The 19,624-nt window shown below is 49.9% G+C and overlaps 1 protein-coding gene across 1 annotated transcript; it reads right to left on the bottom strand.

The window, feature by feature from the left end:
• Positions 1 to 1,813: 1,813 nt before the first annotated feature.
• PRKAG3 (protein kinase AMP-activated non-catalytic subunit gamma 3) lies at positions 1,814 to 12,218 on the bottom strand. Its single transcript, XM_007519835.2, has 14 exons — positions 12,173 to 12,218; positions 11,638 to 11,677; positions 11,029 to 11,187; positions 10,371 to 10,732; positions 8,419 to 8,500; positions 7,511 to 7,569; positions 7,353 to 7,398; positions 7,104 to 7,158; positions 6,876 to 7,002; positions 6,603 to 6,768; positions 4,632 to 4,669; positions 3,418 to 3,564; positions 2,879 to 3,143; positions 1,814 to 2,231 (listed from the first exon to the last, which is right to left on the bottom strand). Exons 1-13 carry the CDS (start codon positions 12,203 to 12,205, stop codon positions 3,027 to 3,029), a joined length of 1,431 nt encoding a protein of 476 aa, XP_007519897.2. The 5' UTR covers positions 12,206 to 12,218; the 3' UTR covers positions 1,814 to 2,231; positions 2,879 to 3,026.
• Between the last annotated feature and the right edge of the window lie 7,406 nt (positions 12,219 to 19,624).

Genomic DNA, 19,624 nt, shown 5'->3' with positions numbered 1-19,624 from the left:
TGAGCCACCTCCCTTCCTACTATGGCTGAGAAATATTAGCTTTCTGGGGTCTTACACAAGGACTCAGGTTTAAGCTCCTAGTTCCCACCTACGGGGGGAAGCTTCAGGGCAGTGAAGCAGTGCTGCAGGTGTATCTCCTCTCTGTCCAGCTCTGTCTTTTACTGTAAATGGCTGTTATAAGATGGTAAAGTTGTTAACCAGTGTTAACTCTGGTGGCAGAAAAAGGAAAGAAATATTAGCCTCCTCCTCTCTACTCTGCAGCTGGCTCTCAGGTGTCTGTTGCCATGGGTGAGAGGTAGCCCAGTGCAATCAATCAGTTCCTGGCTCTGGAATTTCAAAATCCTGACCCTCAGGGTGGGCTGCTCAGGACATGGACTTGGGACATTCCCTTGGGAAAACCTCGGGAAGGCAGAGAGTATGCAAGGATAGGTATTGGGGTGTCCTGCACACCCCAGAGCAGACAGATCTAAGAAGCTTCATGGGAGGGAAGGTGGGAGGGAGGTAGCACCTGGCAATGACCCTGAACTTCAGGGACGGACCAAGAAGCAGCCAGCAGGGAGTAGGGAATGGAGAGATTTTAGCAGGAGCTGGTGTGGATGGATGATGACAACAGAGGAGCTCACTCTCCTGGTAAACCTCCCTCCTCTCAGTCAGTTCCAGGGAAAGGAGGCACACACCTCACATTAACTAAAAGTAGTTCCTATCACTAAAACAGGTTCATGATAGCAAGAAAGATCATGCTGCTTGACTAGAATTGTTGGGGAGACTTGTCCTTCCTGGTATCTGCTTAGTGAAGTAACCAGGTAATGAAAGACAACTACTGGACAGTTTGACTCATCTGTGGAGTGTAGAAACTAAAACACATGGACTTGCAATAATAAACAAAACAAATCCAGAAGGAAACAAACTCTCTAAGACTCTGGTGAGAACTATGGTGGCTATCATTGGAAGGGGGTGGGGCACAGAACTTTGGTGGTGAGAGGGAAGGTGGTGGTAGATGGTAGAGTACATGCATTAATCATGCACAAAGAATTGGGTTCAAGCCCTCAGCCCCCATCTGCAGGGGGAAGCTTCAAGAACAGTGGAGCAGTGCTACAGGTGTCTCTCTTTCTCTGTCCCCTCTATTTCCCTCTCCCCTTTAATTTCTCTCTGTCTCTATCATATATATATGATATTGCCTCCAGGGTTATCGTTGGACTCGGTGTCTGCACTACAAATCCACTGCTCCTGGAGGCCATTTTTTCCATTTTGCTGCCATTGTTGTTGTTATTGTTATTGTTGTTGTTGGATAGGACAGAAAGAAATCAAGAGAGGAGGGGAAGATAGAAAGGGGGAGAGAAAGACACCTGCAGACCCGCTTCACTGCTTGCAAAGCAACTCCCCTACAGATGGAGAGCCAGAGGCTCAAACTGGGATTCTTGTGCTGGTCCTTGTGCTTTGTGCCATGTACACTTAACTTGGTGCGCTACTGCCCGGCCCCTGATAAATGTTTTTTTTTTAAATTATGTTGTTGGTGGGTGCGGTATAGAGCTATACCTTGTAATCTTACAATCTTGTGACCCACTGTTAACCCTAAGTACAAAAATGGCTGAGTGCCATAGGAAAGAAAAGAAAAAAAGTTTAAAAGAAAGACTTGTACCTCCTGTGTAAGTGGTTAATGAAGTTCTTCTCTGTGATTTTGCTATAAATAAGAGATGAAAAGGAGATTCCCAGAAGCTAATTCCCCAGGCTCCTGCAATAGTTTGTCAGTCAGACTCTCTTCTGCTTCTCTAACTTCAGAAAGCACAGGGATCACTGGAGTAGTTTACACAGTCCAATTTCCTTGATCTTTTTGTTTTTGCGGTCACTCGTCCTCAGTGGTGCAAATACAGGCCCATCATCAGCCGCGGGGAGAGAGAGCTCTGGTGATATGCGCCCAGGCTGAGGAGATGGGGCCTGAACCCGCTCCCACAAGCAACTCTGGAAACAACTGCGGCCTCACGGGGTTTCCCAGCAGCACCCCCAAATGACAACTTGGGGAGCAGGGGAGGGCAGTGGCTCCTATTGTCTGAAGGAGGAATCTGGAGCAGGTGGGGGGAGAGTGATGTGGGTGGCCCTGGGGCTCAGGCTCAGGAATCTCTGGACTCAGTCAGCTGTTCTTCATTCCACAGCGCACAGGGCATTCCTGGGCTGGGGGGTGGGGGCCCTGGGAGCACAGGCAGGGCAAGGGTGGGGGTGGGGTGTGGAAAGACCTAGGAGGAAAAGGAAAGGGGCTGGTGACTCAAAGACGAGAGAAGGCTGGTGTTCTCATAGGAGGAAAGGTTTCTCTCCGCCACCAATCTGCAAACCCCTCACAAACCCCTGAAATCAAGTCACACGTTCTGAGCCGAGCTCTTAGAAACTCTCCCCTTTCAGCCCCAGTCTGTCCTTCCCTCCTTCTCTTCCCACTTGCTATTTAATGCAGTGCTGGGGAATGAACCCGGGACCTCATGCATGTGAGGTGTGAGTCCACCACTGCTGCACTATTTCTGGGAGGGGGCGATGCTGGCGCACCATGGAGCAACCCTGGTGCTACCTGTGGACCTCACATCTGGTGCCAGGGCTTAAACCTCAGGATCCTGGTTCAAGCTCCCGGCTCCTCACCTGCAGGGGGGTTGCTTCACACTCAATGAAGCAGGTCTGCAGGTGTCTCTTTCTCTCCCTCTCTGTCTTCCCCTCCTCTCTTGATTTTTCTCTGTCCTATCCAACAACAGTAATAACAACAATAACAATAATGACAACAAGTCCAACAAAAATGGGGAAAAAATGACCTCCAGGACCAGTGGATTTGCAGTGCAGGCACTGAGCCCCAGCAATAACCCTGGAGGCAAAAGAAAAAAAAAAAAGAACAAAAACAGACCTGGAGAGGTTGGTGCTGAGGCTGATGAGGCAGGGTGGAGCACACCTGAATCCCAGCTGACCCAGCCCAAGGGCATGCGGGAGAGGAAGGCGGAGAATCCTTGGCTCTGCTGCTGACTGGTAGCCTGGGAGTGAGAGTCTGGATGCTCTCAGGCACTGAGGGCATCGATGCCTGCGGGGCTGAGCACCAGGGCCTGCAGGATGTCGGAGAGGGACACCACCCCTAGGAGGTGCTGAGTCTCGTCCACAAGCACTAGCCGGTGCACCTGGGGGGGGGGGGGGCACAGCCAGTCAGGGGTCAGGCCTGGGAGGAGACCCAGGTCCGGGGGGGATCTCAGGAGCCAGCTGTGTGGCCCTGAGAACCCCCAGGTGATCAGGTGGCTGTGGACCTGGCACAGGGCCCCAGGGGACAGGACCAGCTGACGTCAACCCCAGGGCCAGATGTGTTGGCCGGAGATGGGACAACAGGTGGGGTGTCTGCGGCATGGGGTGTCCGTGCCCCCCCCATGTTGGGGTGTTGTGTGCAGAGGTGTGGTGTACCTGCTCCTGGGCAATGCGGTCGATGACTTCCCCCAGGCTTTCGTGGGGCCGGCAGGAGATGACCCCCTCCAGGCACAGGGTTCGCTGCCTCAGGGCATCCCCAACGCTCATATCCAGGTGGTTGTAGGTCTGCTGGGCGGCCAGGTGCTGAGGCCAGAGGGAAGCTGCGCTTAGCCGATAGCACCAGGGTCCTTCCCTACGCTCTCACCCCACACACTTATTTCCTTTCCTCCCTCCTTCCCTTCCTCCTTTCTCCCTGATTTCTCTCTTCTTTTTCCCTTTTATTTATTTATTTTGTAGAGTCAGAGAGAAATTAAGAGGGAAGAGGGGAGATAGAGAAGGAGCAAGACGGGCCAGGTGATGGCACACTTGGTTAAGTGCACACATTACAATGTGGAAGGACCAGGTTCAATCCCCTGTCCCTCACCTGCAGGGGGATAAGCTTCATGAATGATGGAGCAGGGCTGCAGGTGTCTCTCTGTATCTCTCCCTCTCTGTCTCCCCTCCCCTCTCAAGTTCTCTCAGTCTCTAATAATATATATACGTGTGTGTGTGTGTGTGTGTGAGAGAGAGAGAGAGAGAGAGAGAAGAGAGACCTGAAGCACTGTTTCCTTTCTTTTAAAGCTCCTTCACCTCTGCAGGTTGGAATTGGGGGCTTGAACTCTGGGTCTTTGCACATGGTAATGTGTACTCAATCAGGTGCACCACCACCCAGCTCCCCCTTTTTATAGAGTCAGGGAGAAAATGAATGAGAAGAGGGGGATAGAGAAGGAGAGAGGTTGGTCTGGGAGATGCCACAGTGGATAAAACATTGAACTCTCAAGCATAAGGTCCCGAGTTCAATCCCCAGCAACACATATACAGAATGATGTATGGTTCTTTCTCTTTCCTCCTTTCTTACAAATAAATAAATAAAATATAAAAAAATAATTGTTTCAATATTAAAAGAGAAAGAGAGAAGGAGAGAGGAAGAGAGACACCTGCAGCACTGCTCCACCACTCCTGGAGCTTCCTTCCTGCAAGTGGGGACTGGAGGCTTGAGCACTGTAATGTGTGCATTCTACCAGGTATGCCACTACCTGCCAGCCCCCATCCCTACACACCTGTAAAGGTCCCTGGGTCCATACATATCCCTACCCTGTCCCGGCCATCCTCACACCAGTCTCCTTGAAGTACCCCCACTCCCAGCTGCCCCTCCTCACACAAACACTTACAATCACATCAAAGCGGGAGTAGAGACCCACCACTTGACCTGCAGGGGTGGAGGGTGAAGAAAAGACAAGATGGAGTTTCTAATGAGAACCAGGGTGATGAGCAAGGGCCTAGGGCAGGTTCTGGAATGAACCTCACCAGCCACCCCTAGGCTCCCAGATTTCTAATGAGGAATTAGAACTAAAGGCTTCACAGAGAAGGAACAAATGGCCACTTGGCCTCCAGAAGGCACATGCCACTGGCACCTGCTTCACCCATGAACAGTCTAACCTCCCATGAACAGCTTGGGGCTGAGCAAGCCTTTAGATCTCATTGCTGACTTATAGCAGCAAGGTAGAGGCCGCATGTAGAAAGCAGACAGACAGGGACTGGATGGTGGCTCACCAGGTAGAGCACACACATTACGTGCTCAAGGACCTGGGTTCAAGTCCCCAGTCCCTCTCATGAGCTGTGAAGTAGGTCTGCAGGTGTTTCTCTTTCTGTCTCCACCCCCTCAATTTCTCTCTGTCTCTGTCCAAGGAAGGAAGGAAGGAAGGAAGGCAAGCAAACATTTCTGAAGGTGGCAATGACCTAGGTTTTTAAACTTATCAGTTTCTTGAAAACCGTGTGTGTGTGTGTGTGTGTGTGTGTGTGTGTGTGTGTGTGTGTAGGGGGATGTTCCACAGATTAGAAGAAACTTGAGGAACAAATGCAAAGTGTGCACCTTGATTGGATCCTGGTTTGAAAGAGTCGATATGAGAAAATGCACATTTGAGAGCAAACGGGAATCAGAACTAGACAGCAGATACTTGTGAATCAACAGTGGTTTTGTTAGGTGATGTAGGATCTCCCCTTGTGTTTAGAGATGCAAACTGGAGTGTGCAGGGGTGAAATGATGATATGCCTGTGATTCACATTGCTGGGGGCGGGAAAGCGACTAGGTTGTGGCAGTGTGTAAACAGTAGCTAATCTAGTGGGGTATGTGAGTTGCATCACGTAGTTTATTTCTGTCATTTTTTTATATTTGACAAACTTCATGATCAGAACTAGATTAAAATGTTTCTTCATAATTGTCTTCATCAGTGTGAGTTCAACTCCGAAAGCGCTGACAGGCTCTGTTCAGACAAGGATAAGACTGTGTGGTTCCTCTAGCCCTTACTTTTTTTAAAAAAAAAAATTATTATTGCCACCAGAGTTATTACTAGGACTCAGTGCCTGCACCATGAATGCACCACACCAAGTGGCTTCTTTTATTTTCCTTACTTCCTCTCTTTCTTCCTTCCTCCTTTCTCTCCCTCTTTCTTTCTTTTTGATGGAACATAAATCGAGAGGGAAAGGAGCTAGAGAGGGAGAGAGAGACACGTGCAGGACTACTTCACCATTTGTGAAGTTTTCCCCTGCAGATGGGGAATGGGGGCTTGAACCCAGGTCCTGGATGGTGATGGGTGTGCTCAGCTGGTGCGACAACTCCCAGTTCCCTATCTAGCCCTTATTCTTGGAGTAGGAAACATGGCTAGCTGGGAGCCCAAGGTCTTGTGGCCCACTATAGGATAAACTAAAACTCATGACCTCTTATCAGGCTCACTTTATTACACATAATCCTTTCAAGCACTCTGAGAAGTAAGAAGGGCGGGCATCGTTAAGATTTTCATTGCAGTGGCTTACTCAGTTGAGCACAGGTTACTATGCTTAAGGACCTGGGTTCTAGCCAGGTGGTGAAGCAAGTAATGCAGGTATTTATCTGTCTCTCTCCCTCTCAACCTCCCCCTTCCCCCTCAGTCTTTCTCTATTCTATCAAATAAAGAAGAGGGGGAAAGATTCTCACTGCATAAATGAGGAAACTAAGGCACAGAGCTTCTGGACACCTGATCCAAAGCTCGAGCAGGTAGCTCCTTGTACCCCCAGCTCTGCCCTGGAGTTCTGAGCTGATGCCACCAAGATCCCTGCCCCCACTGCCCCCTGCTCATGCACAACCCTGTCCTGGGCTGGGGTACCGGCTTCATTGACCACAGGTAGTGCAGACACGCGCCGGTCCACGAAGATGTCCAATGCGGTGAGGACAGGCGCTGTCTCCAGCACCACGGCCAGGTCTCGGAATGTGCCGATGCCCAGGTCCTGGATGGTGCGGGACAGGAAGGAGGGCCGGGGCAGCAGGGCGCCCTGGGAGGGCAGGGGTGTGTCAGTGTGCAGTCACTCAGGGTGCTCCTGGCTGCCCCCAGCCCCTAACCTCTGACCCTTGAGCCCCCCAGCCCCCTCCCCAGGCTCACAAAGATGTGCAGGAACTTGAGCAACCGCTTGTGGGTGAGGATGTAGAGCACGGCGCCCGACACGGGGTCCAGGACTGGCAGGCGGTGGATTCGGTTCTTGATGAGGGTGTAGACGGCTTCAAACAGGCTGCAGAGGAGGGAGCTGTGAGCCCGGGACAGCTTAGGGGGAGATACCCTCCACCCCCAGCTTCCAACACTCAGCAGGACAGGGAGGCTGGACTTGCTCACCTGTCACTGGGAGAGATGGAGACCAGGGGCTTGAAGCAGCCTTGAAGGTAGATCTCTGCAGGGAGGAGCAGGTCAGCCAAGACAACCAGCCACAGCACCTCACGGGTCACCCCAGGCTACCCCCATCTGGCTCAGGACCCCCCCCCCCATATCTTATCACCTTCCCTGCTCCCTCCAGGAAACCCTCACTGCTTCTCAGCTCCGTGGCCACGTCCTGACCCCACGCCATCAGCCCCTCTGCCCACTCACCCCTCCACGTCTCAATCTTGTGCTCTTCAATCTCATATATCTGGACCTAGACGTGGGGATCTGGAGGTCAGATCTGGATGCCTGGGGTATCAGGCTTCCCATCCTTCCCCTTCATCCCCCCCAGATGGGTGCCCCAAGGGTTCCCTGACCCTCCTCACCAGGGGGGACCTGTAATACCGGTGCAGCACCAAGATGAAGTCTGTGATGGTCAGCATTCCTGTGAGGGAGGGGTGGGAGGAAGGGAGGACAGGTGAGGAGGGAAGGAGAGACCAGGGTACTCCCTCCCAGGCCAGAGAAATGGGTTTCTCTTTTTTCTGCTTCCCCATTTCCCTCCCCTGCTTTTCACTTTTTTCCCTTTGAGATAGAGAAAGGATTCAAGTTGGAGCCCCTGGTCCCCATCTGCAAGGGAGAAACTTCACTAGTGCTGAAGCAGAGCTGTAGGTGTCTCTCTGTCTCCCCTCCCCCTCTGATTTATCTTTTTCCTATCAAATAAATAAATTAAAGACCCCTCAGCAGACTCATTGGAGACAGAGAGAGAGACACCAAAGCATCAAAGCTTTTTCCAATGCAGCAGGGGCCAGGCTCAAAATTGAGTCCTGGAAAAGCAGGGCACCATATAAGTGAGCTATTTCACTGGCCCATCCATCCCCATCTCTCTCTCTCCCTCTCTCCCCTCTCTCTCTCTCTCTCTTAAATTATTTATTTATTTACTTACTTACTTATGTGAGGGATAAAAAAAGAGAACCAGACAACCCTCTGGTACATGTGCTACCAGGGATCGAACACAAGACCTCATGCTTGAGAGTCCAACACTTTATCCACTGCACAACCTCCTGGACCACTCCATCCCCTTCTCCATTCTCCTTATTTCCCCCTTTCCCTCTCCTTCCTACCTCACACCCATGACAAGCACCATAGGGTTCAGAGCTGTAAGGTACCAGCAGATGGAGCCCCATGTCCCCATCTGCCACCACAAACTAGGGAGACATGGTTCATGCCAACCAGCTGGGTCAGCCAGAAGCTCATGCTGTTTCCCATCACCCCTTCCTTCCCAGCTGCTCCTCACCCACAAAGCTCTGCTTCTTGCTGTCCCACAGTGGGGCTGCCCGGACGCCATTGGCCACCATGGCGAAGAAGGCCTTCTTGATCTGAGTGGAGAGTTGAGTCGAGGGTTGAGTCTCTTGCAACATATCAGGTCATCCTGCTGGGGGCTGACCTGCCTTTCTCAGGTCACAGGACCCTCAGAGGCACTGCCTAGACAAGGCTCTGGCGGTGGGGCACTGAGGGGCCCTCCCCAGGCATGGGGAAGGAGTTCAGAATTGGCTCAGAAGCTGCAGGGGTGCAGACACATGAGATGTAGTTCTGCTAAACCTGGGACTGTAGAAATACTTGCCAACAAAATATGCTCCTCCTGGGGCCTGGTGGTGGCACATGCAGTAGAGAACACAGATTATCATGCAGAAGGACCCAGGTTCAAGCTCCCAGCCCCCACCTGCAGGGGGGAAGCTTCATGAGTGGTGAAGCAGGGTTGCAGGTGTCTCTCTGTCTCTCTCCCTCTCTCTTCCGTCCCTCTCAGTTTCTCTGTCTCTATCAAAAGAAAAATAAAGAAAAAGGAAAGAAAGAGAAAAAATGGGGGAAGGGAAGGCTACTGGAAGTGGTATATTAGTCATGCAGGCACTGAACCCTGGGAAGAATCCTGGTAACAGTAAGCCCCTGTATAGGTTCTATTTTTCTCTCAATGAATTTCACACTGACTCAGTCCAATAGTGTCAAAGTTATACCATCTCTATGTGCTTGCTGTGTTTTCTCATTAGACATTCAGATAAGTGGGAAGTGACTGAAATACGTGGGACTGTTTTTACATATATGTAGACATACACATACTACACACATATATGTATACATGGTGCATACATAAATATGTGTGTGACTTTCACTCATGCTCCATCTCTGAGCTACCTCTCCCTGACTCCATTTTTTATTGCAGTGCCAAGACCTCATGGATGCTTGATTCCATAGTAGAGCTGACTACTTCATTCTTTTAATTTTAGAGAGAGAGAGAGAGAGAGGAAAGAGAAGAAGAAACACCACAGCACCATTCCACTGTCAGTGGAGCCTGTCCTGGCACCACCCACGGTGCTTGTATGTGGTGCTAGGCCTGAACCCTTGTCCTCACACATGGGAAGGCATGTACTCTATCAAGCAAAATATCTCCAGGACCTCTTGACGTGTGTGTATGTGTGTTTGTATTATGTTTATTTTTTTAATGAGATAGAGAGAGTTTACACTAAGCAGGGCTTCTCTCACCCTACAGTCCTGTTTTATCTTTGCTGCTCTCTTGTGGTGGGTGCCAGGGATCAAATCCAAGTTCTCACATGTCTTATGGGCTCTACCACTGAACCACCTCTCCAGCCCCCTAAAATAAATACACGTGTCCTGTGCTCCTAGACTCCAATACACATCCTAGGGCTGAGGAGATAGCATAATGGTTATGCAAAAGGAATTTCATGCCTGAGGCACCAAAGATCCCAAGTTCAATTCCCAGCACCACCATTAGCCAGAGCTGCTCTAGAAAACAAACACCTATCAAAAGCACATCATGCTTTGGGGAATCACAGTTCTACAGTATGTTGCTTAGAAAGGAAGTAGATGCCTCACAGCCCAGACTCTGTGAAAGATGGGTGACCAAAACCCCTCTCTGCTCAGCAAGTTTTATTTGTCCCAAGTTTTATTTGACCCTGCAATATCACCACACATTTGAGGGTTCCGAAGTGTCCCTCACTGCTAGGTTGTCCCAGGAGGTCAGGGAAACATGGACATTCTCACTCCTACAATAGAATTGTCATAGGTCAAGTGAACCCAGTAGCAGAGCTGTGGTGGCAATTCCAGGGTGCTTACACAGAGCCTCAGCACTCCCTGCCAGTCTCCATGGTACTGAGAAGCCCCGGAAGGGAACTTAAGGTGGGGCATCACCCCTGGGGTGTGTAGGGGCTGTGGGGCAGTGCAGATGTGCCTCACCTCCAGTGTGGTGTCGAAGATGACCAGCTTGGAGCTGGTGGCCATGGCGTCATAGCAGCTGTGCTCCTGCATGAAATGCATGTACACCTGGGCCTCTGGCTTCTGAAGCTCATCATCCCAGCCTGGCCTGGGGAGCGGGGCCAGTGGTGATGGACACGGAGAGGGCCTCCCAGGTTCCAGGCCTTCGAGCTCATCCTGCCAGGTTACCGAGACCTGGGGGTCTGCACAGTCAGATGGGAGGAAGTCCCACTCTGGCGGTGGGGTGCCCTTGCTGATCTGGGGAGCAGCCTGGGCCAAGGGCGTAGCCATGGGTAATGTTGCGTCTAGCCTTGTGGACTCAGCAGCTGGCCTAGACTGGGGACCTGCTGGGAAGGAGGGGACAGTGACTCCACCTGCTGTGTCAGTTTATCCACAGAGCAGCCCAGGGGGTGGTAGACCCTCACTGTTTTGCAGGTCAGCAGGCTGGACCTCACAGAGTCACTCAGGGTAGTGGCTTTGTCTCTGGCCTCTCTCCACTGGGGAAACTGAGGCTCCAAGGTGGGGGCTGCATCCACCTTTTTGTATTAAGGAGGCATCCAGGACAGAGCAGAAGGCCCAGGCTCTGGGGCTCCCTGCTGCCCCTGACTCCAAGTCTCCCTGGAATTGGTCTTGGCCTCACCGTCCCCCAGGTCTGGCAGGTCCTCTTCCTCCTCCACTGCCTCCTGCCTTGTCCACCTCAAGGCTTTGCCTCCTAGTTTCCCAGGGCTTCTTTGTGAGCTCATGGTTATGGTCAGGGAGGGCCAGGAGTTGCTCTCTCCTTGCTCTAGGATGCTCATTTCTGGAAGGCAGAATGGCAGTCCCTTCAGTTCACAGGGAGTAACACACACACACACACACACACACACACACACACACACACACACACACACACACACACACACCAAGTAAGATGTCACCAATTGCATATTCACAACATCCAAAGGGTATCTCCCCATCCAGCAAAGCTCCCAGCAGTGTGACCAAGGAGGTGCTGTTATCATGGGACCTGGGATCAGAGAGGTTAAGCAGTCGGCCACAAACCACACAGCTGGGAGGTGATGAAGTTGGCACTAGGAGCCAAGTCTTTAAACTCTGGATTATTCTCTCTACCACCACTGCCACCCTAAAGAGGACGGAGATGAAGACGAGGGAGGAAGAAGGGAAAAAGAGAAGGGAAAGGAGGGAAGGCTGGGGTCTCCCAAAGGGGACAAGAGAGACAGGACCCACAGGCAGGAGCATCCACACCTACCTTGCTGCTGGGTTTTCCCGAGGCTGCTCCAGGATGGGGTCTGTGGGAAGAGCAACTTCTAAGGAGTGTAGAAATGCCTGCCGTTCCCCAACCAGTGGTCCTTCCTATCTTTTTCCTCCCTTTCCCACTGTGCATGTGTGTGTGTGTGTGTGTGTGTGTGTGTTTGTGTGTGTGTAGACACATGAACACCATCCTACAAACACAGCCACGTAGCCCAGAAACACACTTATTCTACTATTTCCAGGCACTTGTAGAACCAATCTACTGCCTCACTCACAGTCCACATACACAGGTGCCCACATGCTCAGTTATGCAGAGAAAACCCAGGGGAATGTGCACCAACACACACAGACACACACAAACAGACACACACACACACACACACACACACACACACGGAGAAAATCCAGGGAAATGTGCACCAACACACACAGACACACACACACAGACACACATACAAACACACCACACACACCCCCCGTGCTGTCAACCCTCTAGCCCCAGCTGCGCCAGGGTCCCCTGGGACCCCTTGTACCCTGTGTGGTGTGGGCCCAAGCTCCGGCTCCATGCAGCCAGCCCAGAGTGGCAGAGAGCTCGGCTGGGGCTGGGCAGCACTATTCTGGGCCTGACCCCTGGCCCCCTGCCCTTCTGGATCACTTTCACTCTGATTGGGTATCAGGCAGCAGGGAGGGAGGGGCTCCCAGCTCAGCTGCTCCAGCCCAGCAGCCAGAGGGGTGGCCCTGGGGCGGGGAGGCCAGGGGTGTACCTGGAATCTGCATGCCTGGTTCTGGGTTGTCTCTTGGGTCTCTGAGGACAGAGAAGAGATGACAAGCATCGTGAGGATGCAGGGCAGAGAGGAGACAGAAGGGGGTCAGGTGGGGTGAGGTGACAGAGTCCTGGGCTCCCACACTGCACACAGGAGCCAAAGGAGGGGCGATGGGGATGGCTGAGTTTTGCTTTTCTTCTTGTACAAACTTTAGGAGGAGGTGGTGTTGGAATCAGAAAGGGCAATTAGGGGTCTGCAGTGGTTCTGAGACAGGGCCCAGCCTGTGTCCATATTGGGATCCCAAGAGTCTCGCCCTCTGCTGGAGGAGGTGGGGGTGTTTGGGCAGGTAAGCATCACCCACAGGAGCACTGTACTCACCTCCCCAGTTGAAAGACACTTGTTTTATCTGTGCTGGGGAGGCAGGCCCAGGCATGCAGGACCCTGGTCCTCCTATCTTGCTGTGTCTGCTTTCCTGGTGTCTCCCAGCCCAGCTCCAATGGCTTCCCACCCCCCTTCCTTGGCATTCCTGGGGCCTGAGTCAGTGTCCAAACCAGGCATGCTGACCCAGCTGCTCCAGTTCCTCTCTCTCTCTGCCTGTCCCTGCCTCTCCTCCTTCCAGTCACTGCTGTCCCTGTCCCCATCCCTGGCTCTGGAGGGGACCCTGGGATTTCTTGCTGAATGGACTGAACATGTCCATTGCCTCTCCCAGCTCCTGCACTGCCTATGTGCCTATGGGGAGAGCAGAGCAGACCAAGCAGAGAAGGACCTTTGCTTTTCCAAGTATGCTATGGAAAATCCAGAGTGAGAAACACCCTTTCTTGGGGTCCCTGTGGCCTGGTCCTATCTGGTCCCCAATGATGGAGCTGCTTCTTTTTAAAGTGTACATGGCAGGAAGTAAATCCAGGAACACAGGCACTCTCCATGCTATTCAGCCATCTCCTGGCTGAATTTGATATTCCCTGTTTTTTAAAGGAGGAAGATGGAGAAGGGGGGGAGGGTGCAAGACATTAAAGCATCATGCCACCATTCCTGGAGTTCTTTTGGTGCTGTCCGTGGTGCTGCCACATGCTGCTGGGGTTTGAACAAGGACCTGGCATGTGCAAAGGCAAAAGCTCTATCCAGTGAGGTACCTCCCAGGCCCGGAGCGTGATGGAGCATCAAAGGCAAAGCTAGTGGGTGGACTGACATGTGCAAAGATGTAGTGGACCATCCCTGGAACTAAGTGATGCTTTGGGGCTAGAAAGCACCTGTCCCCTTATACTTGGGCCCCCATCACAGATACAGAGGCTGAACCGGCTTAGCTCACACTGAAGCCATCTCCTGTAACACTCGCTCCTCTTTCTGGCTCAGACAAACTCCCCCTCACAGAAGTACAGGCTCCTTTCTGTGAAAGCCTTCCTCTACCAACTGGCTGCCACTGCACTGATCTCCTTAGAGCCAATCTCAGTGGGGATGCAGATGCACTGTCACTTGAGTGGCCATTGATGTGTAAATGTCTGCTCGTGCCAAGTGCACAGTGGGCTCCTGATGACCACAGCATGCTGGCTTCATGTGATGGAGACACTGTCTGGGGGCCAGATGGACCTGATTAAGATTCATGCTCTGCTGTTGGAGTGTCTCACAACTGTGGAACGTGTTGTGTGATTTATCAGAACTTGTTCTTGTGAATATAGAGTGAGGGTGAAAACATTTAATGACAGGGATCTCTGTGCCTAATACCTGTTTATTTTCTTTTGCTTTTTAAAAAATTATTTATTTATTTATTTATTTATATTACAGAATTTAGTCTCCCCACTGCAAGCCACCACAGTTCCTCTAAGGTTGTAGACATGGGCCAACCATCATCTCTACAACTATCTGTCCACATTTATACATAGTTGCCCCTTTCTTTTCTGATCTAATCTTCTCTTCCCCTCCAAGCCACTCATGACAACATAACTAGCTCCATATGTCCCTCTCCTTTTCCTTCGCTCTCTCTCTGGGTGCTGATGGAGCTGGAGTGCAGAGTCCTCTTATCTTCATCCTGTCACTTCTCCCCCACTGGGAGTATGGATCAAGGTTGTTTATGGGGAGCAGACAGTAGGAGGTCTGACTTCTGTAGCTGCTTCTCCACTGAACATGGGCACTGACAGGTCGATCCATACCCCCAGCCTGTTTCTATGTCTCCTTAGTGGGCCAGAGCTCTGGAGATGTGAGGGTCCAGAACACATTGATGAGGTCGTCTGCCCAGGGAAGTCGGGGAGTCATGGTTGCACCAGTAACCTGGTGTCTGAAAGGTAACATGACCTAAGCTGAGAGAAAATGGTTAATGAACAGGAATCAAATCAAATCATAGGATTAAATAATAAAATGAGATTAAGTATTTAAAGGTAGAAGAAAGCTAAGAAAACCATTTTAGGCCTGTTCCAGGGGGCACACAACTATGGTAGTTTTGCTTCAGTTTGGTAGCTAGCCTGAGGTTGGATAAGAATATTGTCTGAGAGGTGGTGTCAGAGTAGAGAAAAAGGGCTAGAAAGTTGGCTTAGGGCAGGGAGTATCTCCTGTTCTTGAAAAAAGAAAGTCCGTGGCTAAAATTAACCATTTACCTCCATCCGCCTGCTCCAAGGTATATATATATGTATGGCATCAGAGCCTGTGTAAGCTCTAAGTCCCTATTGGTCTGAGCTTATAGCTCATGGTCACATCTGAGGAACATTGCAGGCTGTGCCCATTCCAGAACCAGTCTTTTTCGAGTGGCAGGGCAGGATATCCCCAGCCAGGGGACTGGGAGTATCCCTGCTGTCATTGCTTTATGGTGAGGACAATGTCTCGGGAGGGCCCACAAGATGCCGTTCCTTATAGAAGTGAACAGTGAGTATTTATTTTCCTTGTCTTCCTTAAGTAATAGAATCAAATGGAATGACGGTGTGATAAGGATATAGACTCTCAGCTTACCTGGCAGCTAAATCGAGCAATTCAGTGTCAGTGGGAGTGATGTGAATAAAGTTCAGGTCACATCTTAGAAAGAAAGGATCATGAGTTCCCCTCTTTCTTTTCCCATTTGCTGGCTGGAAGGTTAGTGTGATAGCAGGAACCAGAGTAGCCTTTTTGTGCCTTACATGTATATGTAAGTGTGCAGGATGCCTAGTAAAGTTTCATAGTTACTCTTACCAGCTTTAGGTGGTCTAGAAACATAAGTGCTTTTGTTTAAATCAGTTTCCCTCTTTTCTACTTTACTGAGGCACTAATGACTTACAGCATAGTAGCTGACACATAAGCACAACCTCTCATCTCCCTACCATAGGTGTTTGCAAGACATTCTCACCTCCAGCCTAGGTCCTTTTCCACTGTCCTACACCAGAAGCCCAGAGCCCCTTGGTCCCATCCTTTCCCTCCTTCTCCAGAGTCCTTTGCTCTGGTGCAATATACCACACCCAAGTTCACCTTATGTTTCCTTTTTATGTCTCTGTTTAAAAAATTATTTATTTTTGATAGAAACAGAGAGAAATTGAGAGGAGGAGAGAGAGGGAAAGAGACACAGAATCACTTGCAGCCCTGCTTCACCACTCATGAAGCTTTCCTCCTTGGGGGGGCAGGAGCTTGAACCTGGGTCCTTGTGCACTGTGATGTGTGTGCTTAACTGGGTGTACCACCACCTGGCCCCTGTGTCCTTGCTTCTTAAGTTCCACCTATAAGTGAGATTATTCAGTATTTGTCCTTCTCTTTCTGGCTTACCTCACTCAACATGAGTTTATGTCATTCTTAAATTGGTTCTTTGTTATAGCAACCACACATGTATTCTAATTCATGCATAATTTAGTTTCTAAAAGGAATACTACTTTATTTTTTATATTTATTTACTTATTTTCCCCTTTGTTGCCCTTGTTGTTGTTATTGATGTCATTGTTGTTATATAGGACAGAGAGAAATGGAGAGAAGAGGGGAATACAGAGAGGGGGAGAGAAAGATAGACACCTGCAGACCTGCTTCACCGCCTATGAAGTGACTCTCCTGCAGGTGGGGAGCCAGGGGCTCGAACTGGGACCCTTATGCCGGTCCTTGCACTTTGCACCACCTGCGCTTAACCCACTGTGCTACCAAATGACTCCTGGAGTACTACTTTATAAGCTAAAGTACCTGGCATTGGGCTAAAGATCTGATAGCAGATAGGAAAGGGAAAGTCTCGTATACTAGGAAGATGGTGACAGTTGTTAGAGCAAAACTTCCTGTAGATTTGTCACCAATGATATCCTGGAAGGTGAGCCCTCCTGGTAGAACTGGTTACCCACAGAAGCTGTCTGGAAGCACTCAGACTGTCAGTGTGGTTGACTGCTAGCAAAAATCCTACAAAGAAGATACACTTGGGCTAGTTATGAGAGGTGACTTATAAGTGACAAGATTAAACCAGGCTGGCATGTGCCAGGCCTTTTCAAGCAGAATCTGCTTGGCAGACAATGGGAAGAAACCAGAAGAGTGGAGTCATCATTCTAGCCAAGCATGCTTCTTCAGACAGCCTTGAGATAACCAACAACCAGCAGCTAGAGAGAGAGAGCGAGAGAAGACACATCAAGTCCAGAATATACTCAAGTCTAAAAATACTGACCATGGGGGCCAGGCAGTGGTGCATCTGGTTAAGTGCACACAATATTAAGCTGCAAGCATTTGCACAAGGATCCAAGTTCGAGCCCCCAGCTCCCCCACCTTCAGGGGGAGAGGGAGCTTCACAAGCGGTGAAGTAGGTCTGCAGGTGTCTATTTTTCTCTCCCCTCTCTATCTTCCTCTCCTTTCTCAATTTCTCTCTGTCCTATACAATAAAAAGGGGGGGAGGTTTCCAGGAGCAGTGGATTCAAAGTTCCAGTTCCAAGTCTCAGTAATAATGCTGGGAGCAAAAATAAAATAAAATTAAAACAAGGAGCTGGGCGGTAGCGCAGCAGGTTAAGCACACATGGCTCAAAGAGCAAGGACCAGTGTAAGTATCCTGGTTCAAGTCCCCAGGCTCCCCACCTGCAGGGGGGTCACTTCACAAGCAGTGAAGCAAGTTTGCAGGTGTCTATCTTACTCTCCCCACCTCTGTCTCCTCTCTTCTCTCGACTTCTCTCTGTCCTTTCTAAAATTAAATAAATAAATAAACCTTTAAAAATTAAAACAAAACAAAATAAATAATAGCCACTTGAGGCTGTTGTCTATGATATCTTAAGTGCAGAACCAAACAGAAGCCTTTTAAGACTCTGAGGGTGTTGTTAACAAAGAAACCCACAAAGTGGGTCAGTGAATCCAGCTCTGAGTCTCCAGTTCTCCCCCTTCCCCAGCAGCACCCGCAGGAAGAAAGCTGTGAAGGCCAGAAGGGTCACAGAAGGATGGATGAGTTCCTGAAGGCGGTCACAGAGAACACTAGCTAAAGCGTGACTTAGCCAATGCCCACTAGGTGTTGGTAAGCCTTTCCTGTTCTAGATGAAGGCTTTAACTGCATTTATCTATTTTTTTGTTTATTTTCTTTTAATTATTATTATTTGTAAAAAATTATATTTATTTTCCCTTTTGTTGCACTTGTTTTTATTGTTGTTGTAGTTATTATTGTTGTTACTGATCTCGTTGTTGTTGGATAGAACAGAGAGAAATGGAGAGAGGAGGGGAAGACAGAGAGGGCGAGAGAAAGACCCCTGCAAACCTGTTTAGCCACTTGTGAAGCGACTCCCCTGCAGGTGGGGAGCCAGGGGCTCGAACCGGGATCCTTACGCCAGCCCTTGCGTTTCACGCCACATGAGCTTAACCCGATGCGCTACTGCCCAACTTCCTTGTTTGAATTATTTTAAAAATTTGATAAGACAGAGAGAAATTGAAAGGGAAGAGGAGATAGAGAGGGTGAGAGAAAGAGACACTTGTGTTACTGCTTCACCAATCTTGAAGCTTCCCTACAGGTGGGGACTGGGGACTTGAACCCAGGTCCTTGTGCAGGATAATGTGTGTGCTCTACTGGGTGCAGCACCATCCAACCATTTGTCCTGCTTCTCTGTGACAACTGTCTGCTAGGAGTGGCAGTGCCAGGTCACCGGTCTTCTGGTTTACAAGTCACTAGACCATGGAGGACGTCTGTCACCTACACCTGTCCCCTCTGCTAGGAAAAAGAAAAGTACAGCTAAGAGTGAGACCACTTCTGCAGAGTATGGCCATGGGACCAAGTGTGGCCAATGGGTGCTAAGCAGTGCTGTGATGTGCAAATACAAAGGATTTAGCAGAAAGAGAGCTCCTGAGTTCCATTTCCCTGCTGCATATGGCAGAGTGGCTTTCTCTGGTCTCCTTTGCCCTTGTTCTGGCCTGCCTACCTTCGCCTTACTATGGCATAAAGAGTAAACATCTTCCATCCCACTGAAGCCTCTAGACTTTCTTCTTTTTTTTCTGTGTCTTCTTTTAACTTTAAAAAATTTATTCATAAATTAACAAAATATCGACAAAACCATAGGATAAGAGGGTTACCATTCCACATAATTCCCACCACCAGGGCTCTATATCCCAATCCCCTCCCTTGAAAGCTTTCCTACTCTTTATCCCTCTGGGAGTATGGACCCAGGATCATTATGGGGTGCAGAAGGTGGAAGGTCTGGCTTCTGTAATTGTTTCTCTGTTGAACATGGGCATTAGCAGGTTGATCCATACTCCCAGCCTGTCCCTGTCTTTCTCTAGTGGGGTGGGGTCCAGGGGGGGGAGTTCCAGGATATATTGATGAGGTCTCTAAGTCTTTCCTATCACAAGATGGGGTAGATTTAGGAATTAAATGTGGATAGACTGCACCTGTGCATTGTACTTACTATGTTCCAGACACAGTCCAAAGTGGAACACATGTTTTTCATGCCACTTTTTAAAGACCCACATGCCAACTACAGTGTGAGTTATAATTTTGCAGATGAGAACACTGAAGCATGAAGAGATTGACTACTTCAAAATTTCAAAGTGAGGCCTGAGGAGTAGTTCAGTGGTGAAGCACACACCTCACATGTCTGAGATCTTGGGTTTGAGCCTTGGTACTGCATGTAACACGTATCCTCACCCCTTTCTTTCTGTCATGTGAAACTTTCCACCCCATAACAACTAAATCAAGGGGGGCTGGGTGTAGTGCAGCAGGTTAAGTGCACATGGTGCAAAGCACAAGGAATGGCATAAAGTTCCTGGTTCGAGCCCCCAGTTCCCCACCTACAGGGGGGTCACTTCACAAGTGGTGAAGCAGGTCTGCAGGTGTCTGTCTTT

The sequence above is a fragment of the Erinaceus europaeus genome, chromosome 7 (genome assembly GCF_950295315.1).
Source record: "Erinaceus europaeus chromosome 7, mEriEur2.1, whole genome shotgun sequence".
Taxonomy (NCBI): Eukaryota; Metazoa; Chordata; class Mammalia; order Eulipotyphla; family Erinaceidae; genus Erinaceus; species Erinaceus europaeus.
Note: the sequence above shows the minus strand (reverse complement) of the source record. Positions and strands in the feature narration are given on the sequence as shown.

Excerpts from the sequence above, each read along its gene's own strand:
- PRKAG3 (XM_007519835.2), bottom strand. The coding sequence starts at position 12,205 with ATGGAGCCGGAGCTTGGGCCCACACCACACAGG. Across the intron at positions 11,678-12,172 it reads TTGGGCCCACACCACACAGG|ACCCCATCCTGGAGCAGCCT; the intron begins GTACAAGGGGTC and ends CTCTTCCCACAG. Across the intron at positions 7,570-8,418 it reads CAAGAAGCAGAGCTTTGTGG|GAATGCTGACCATCACAGAC; the intron begins GTGAGGAGCAGC and ends CCTCCCTCACAG.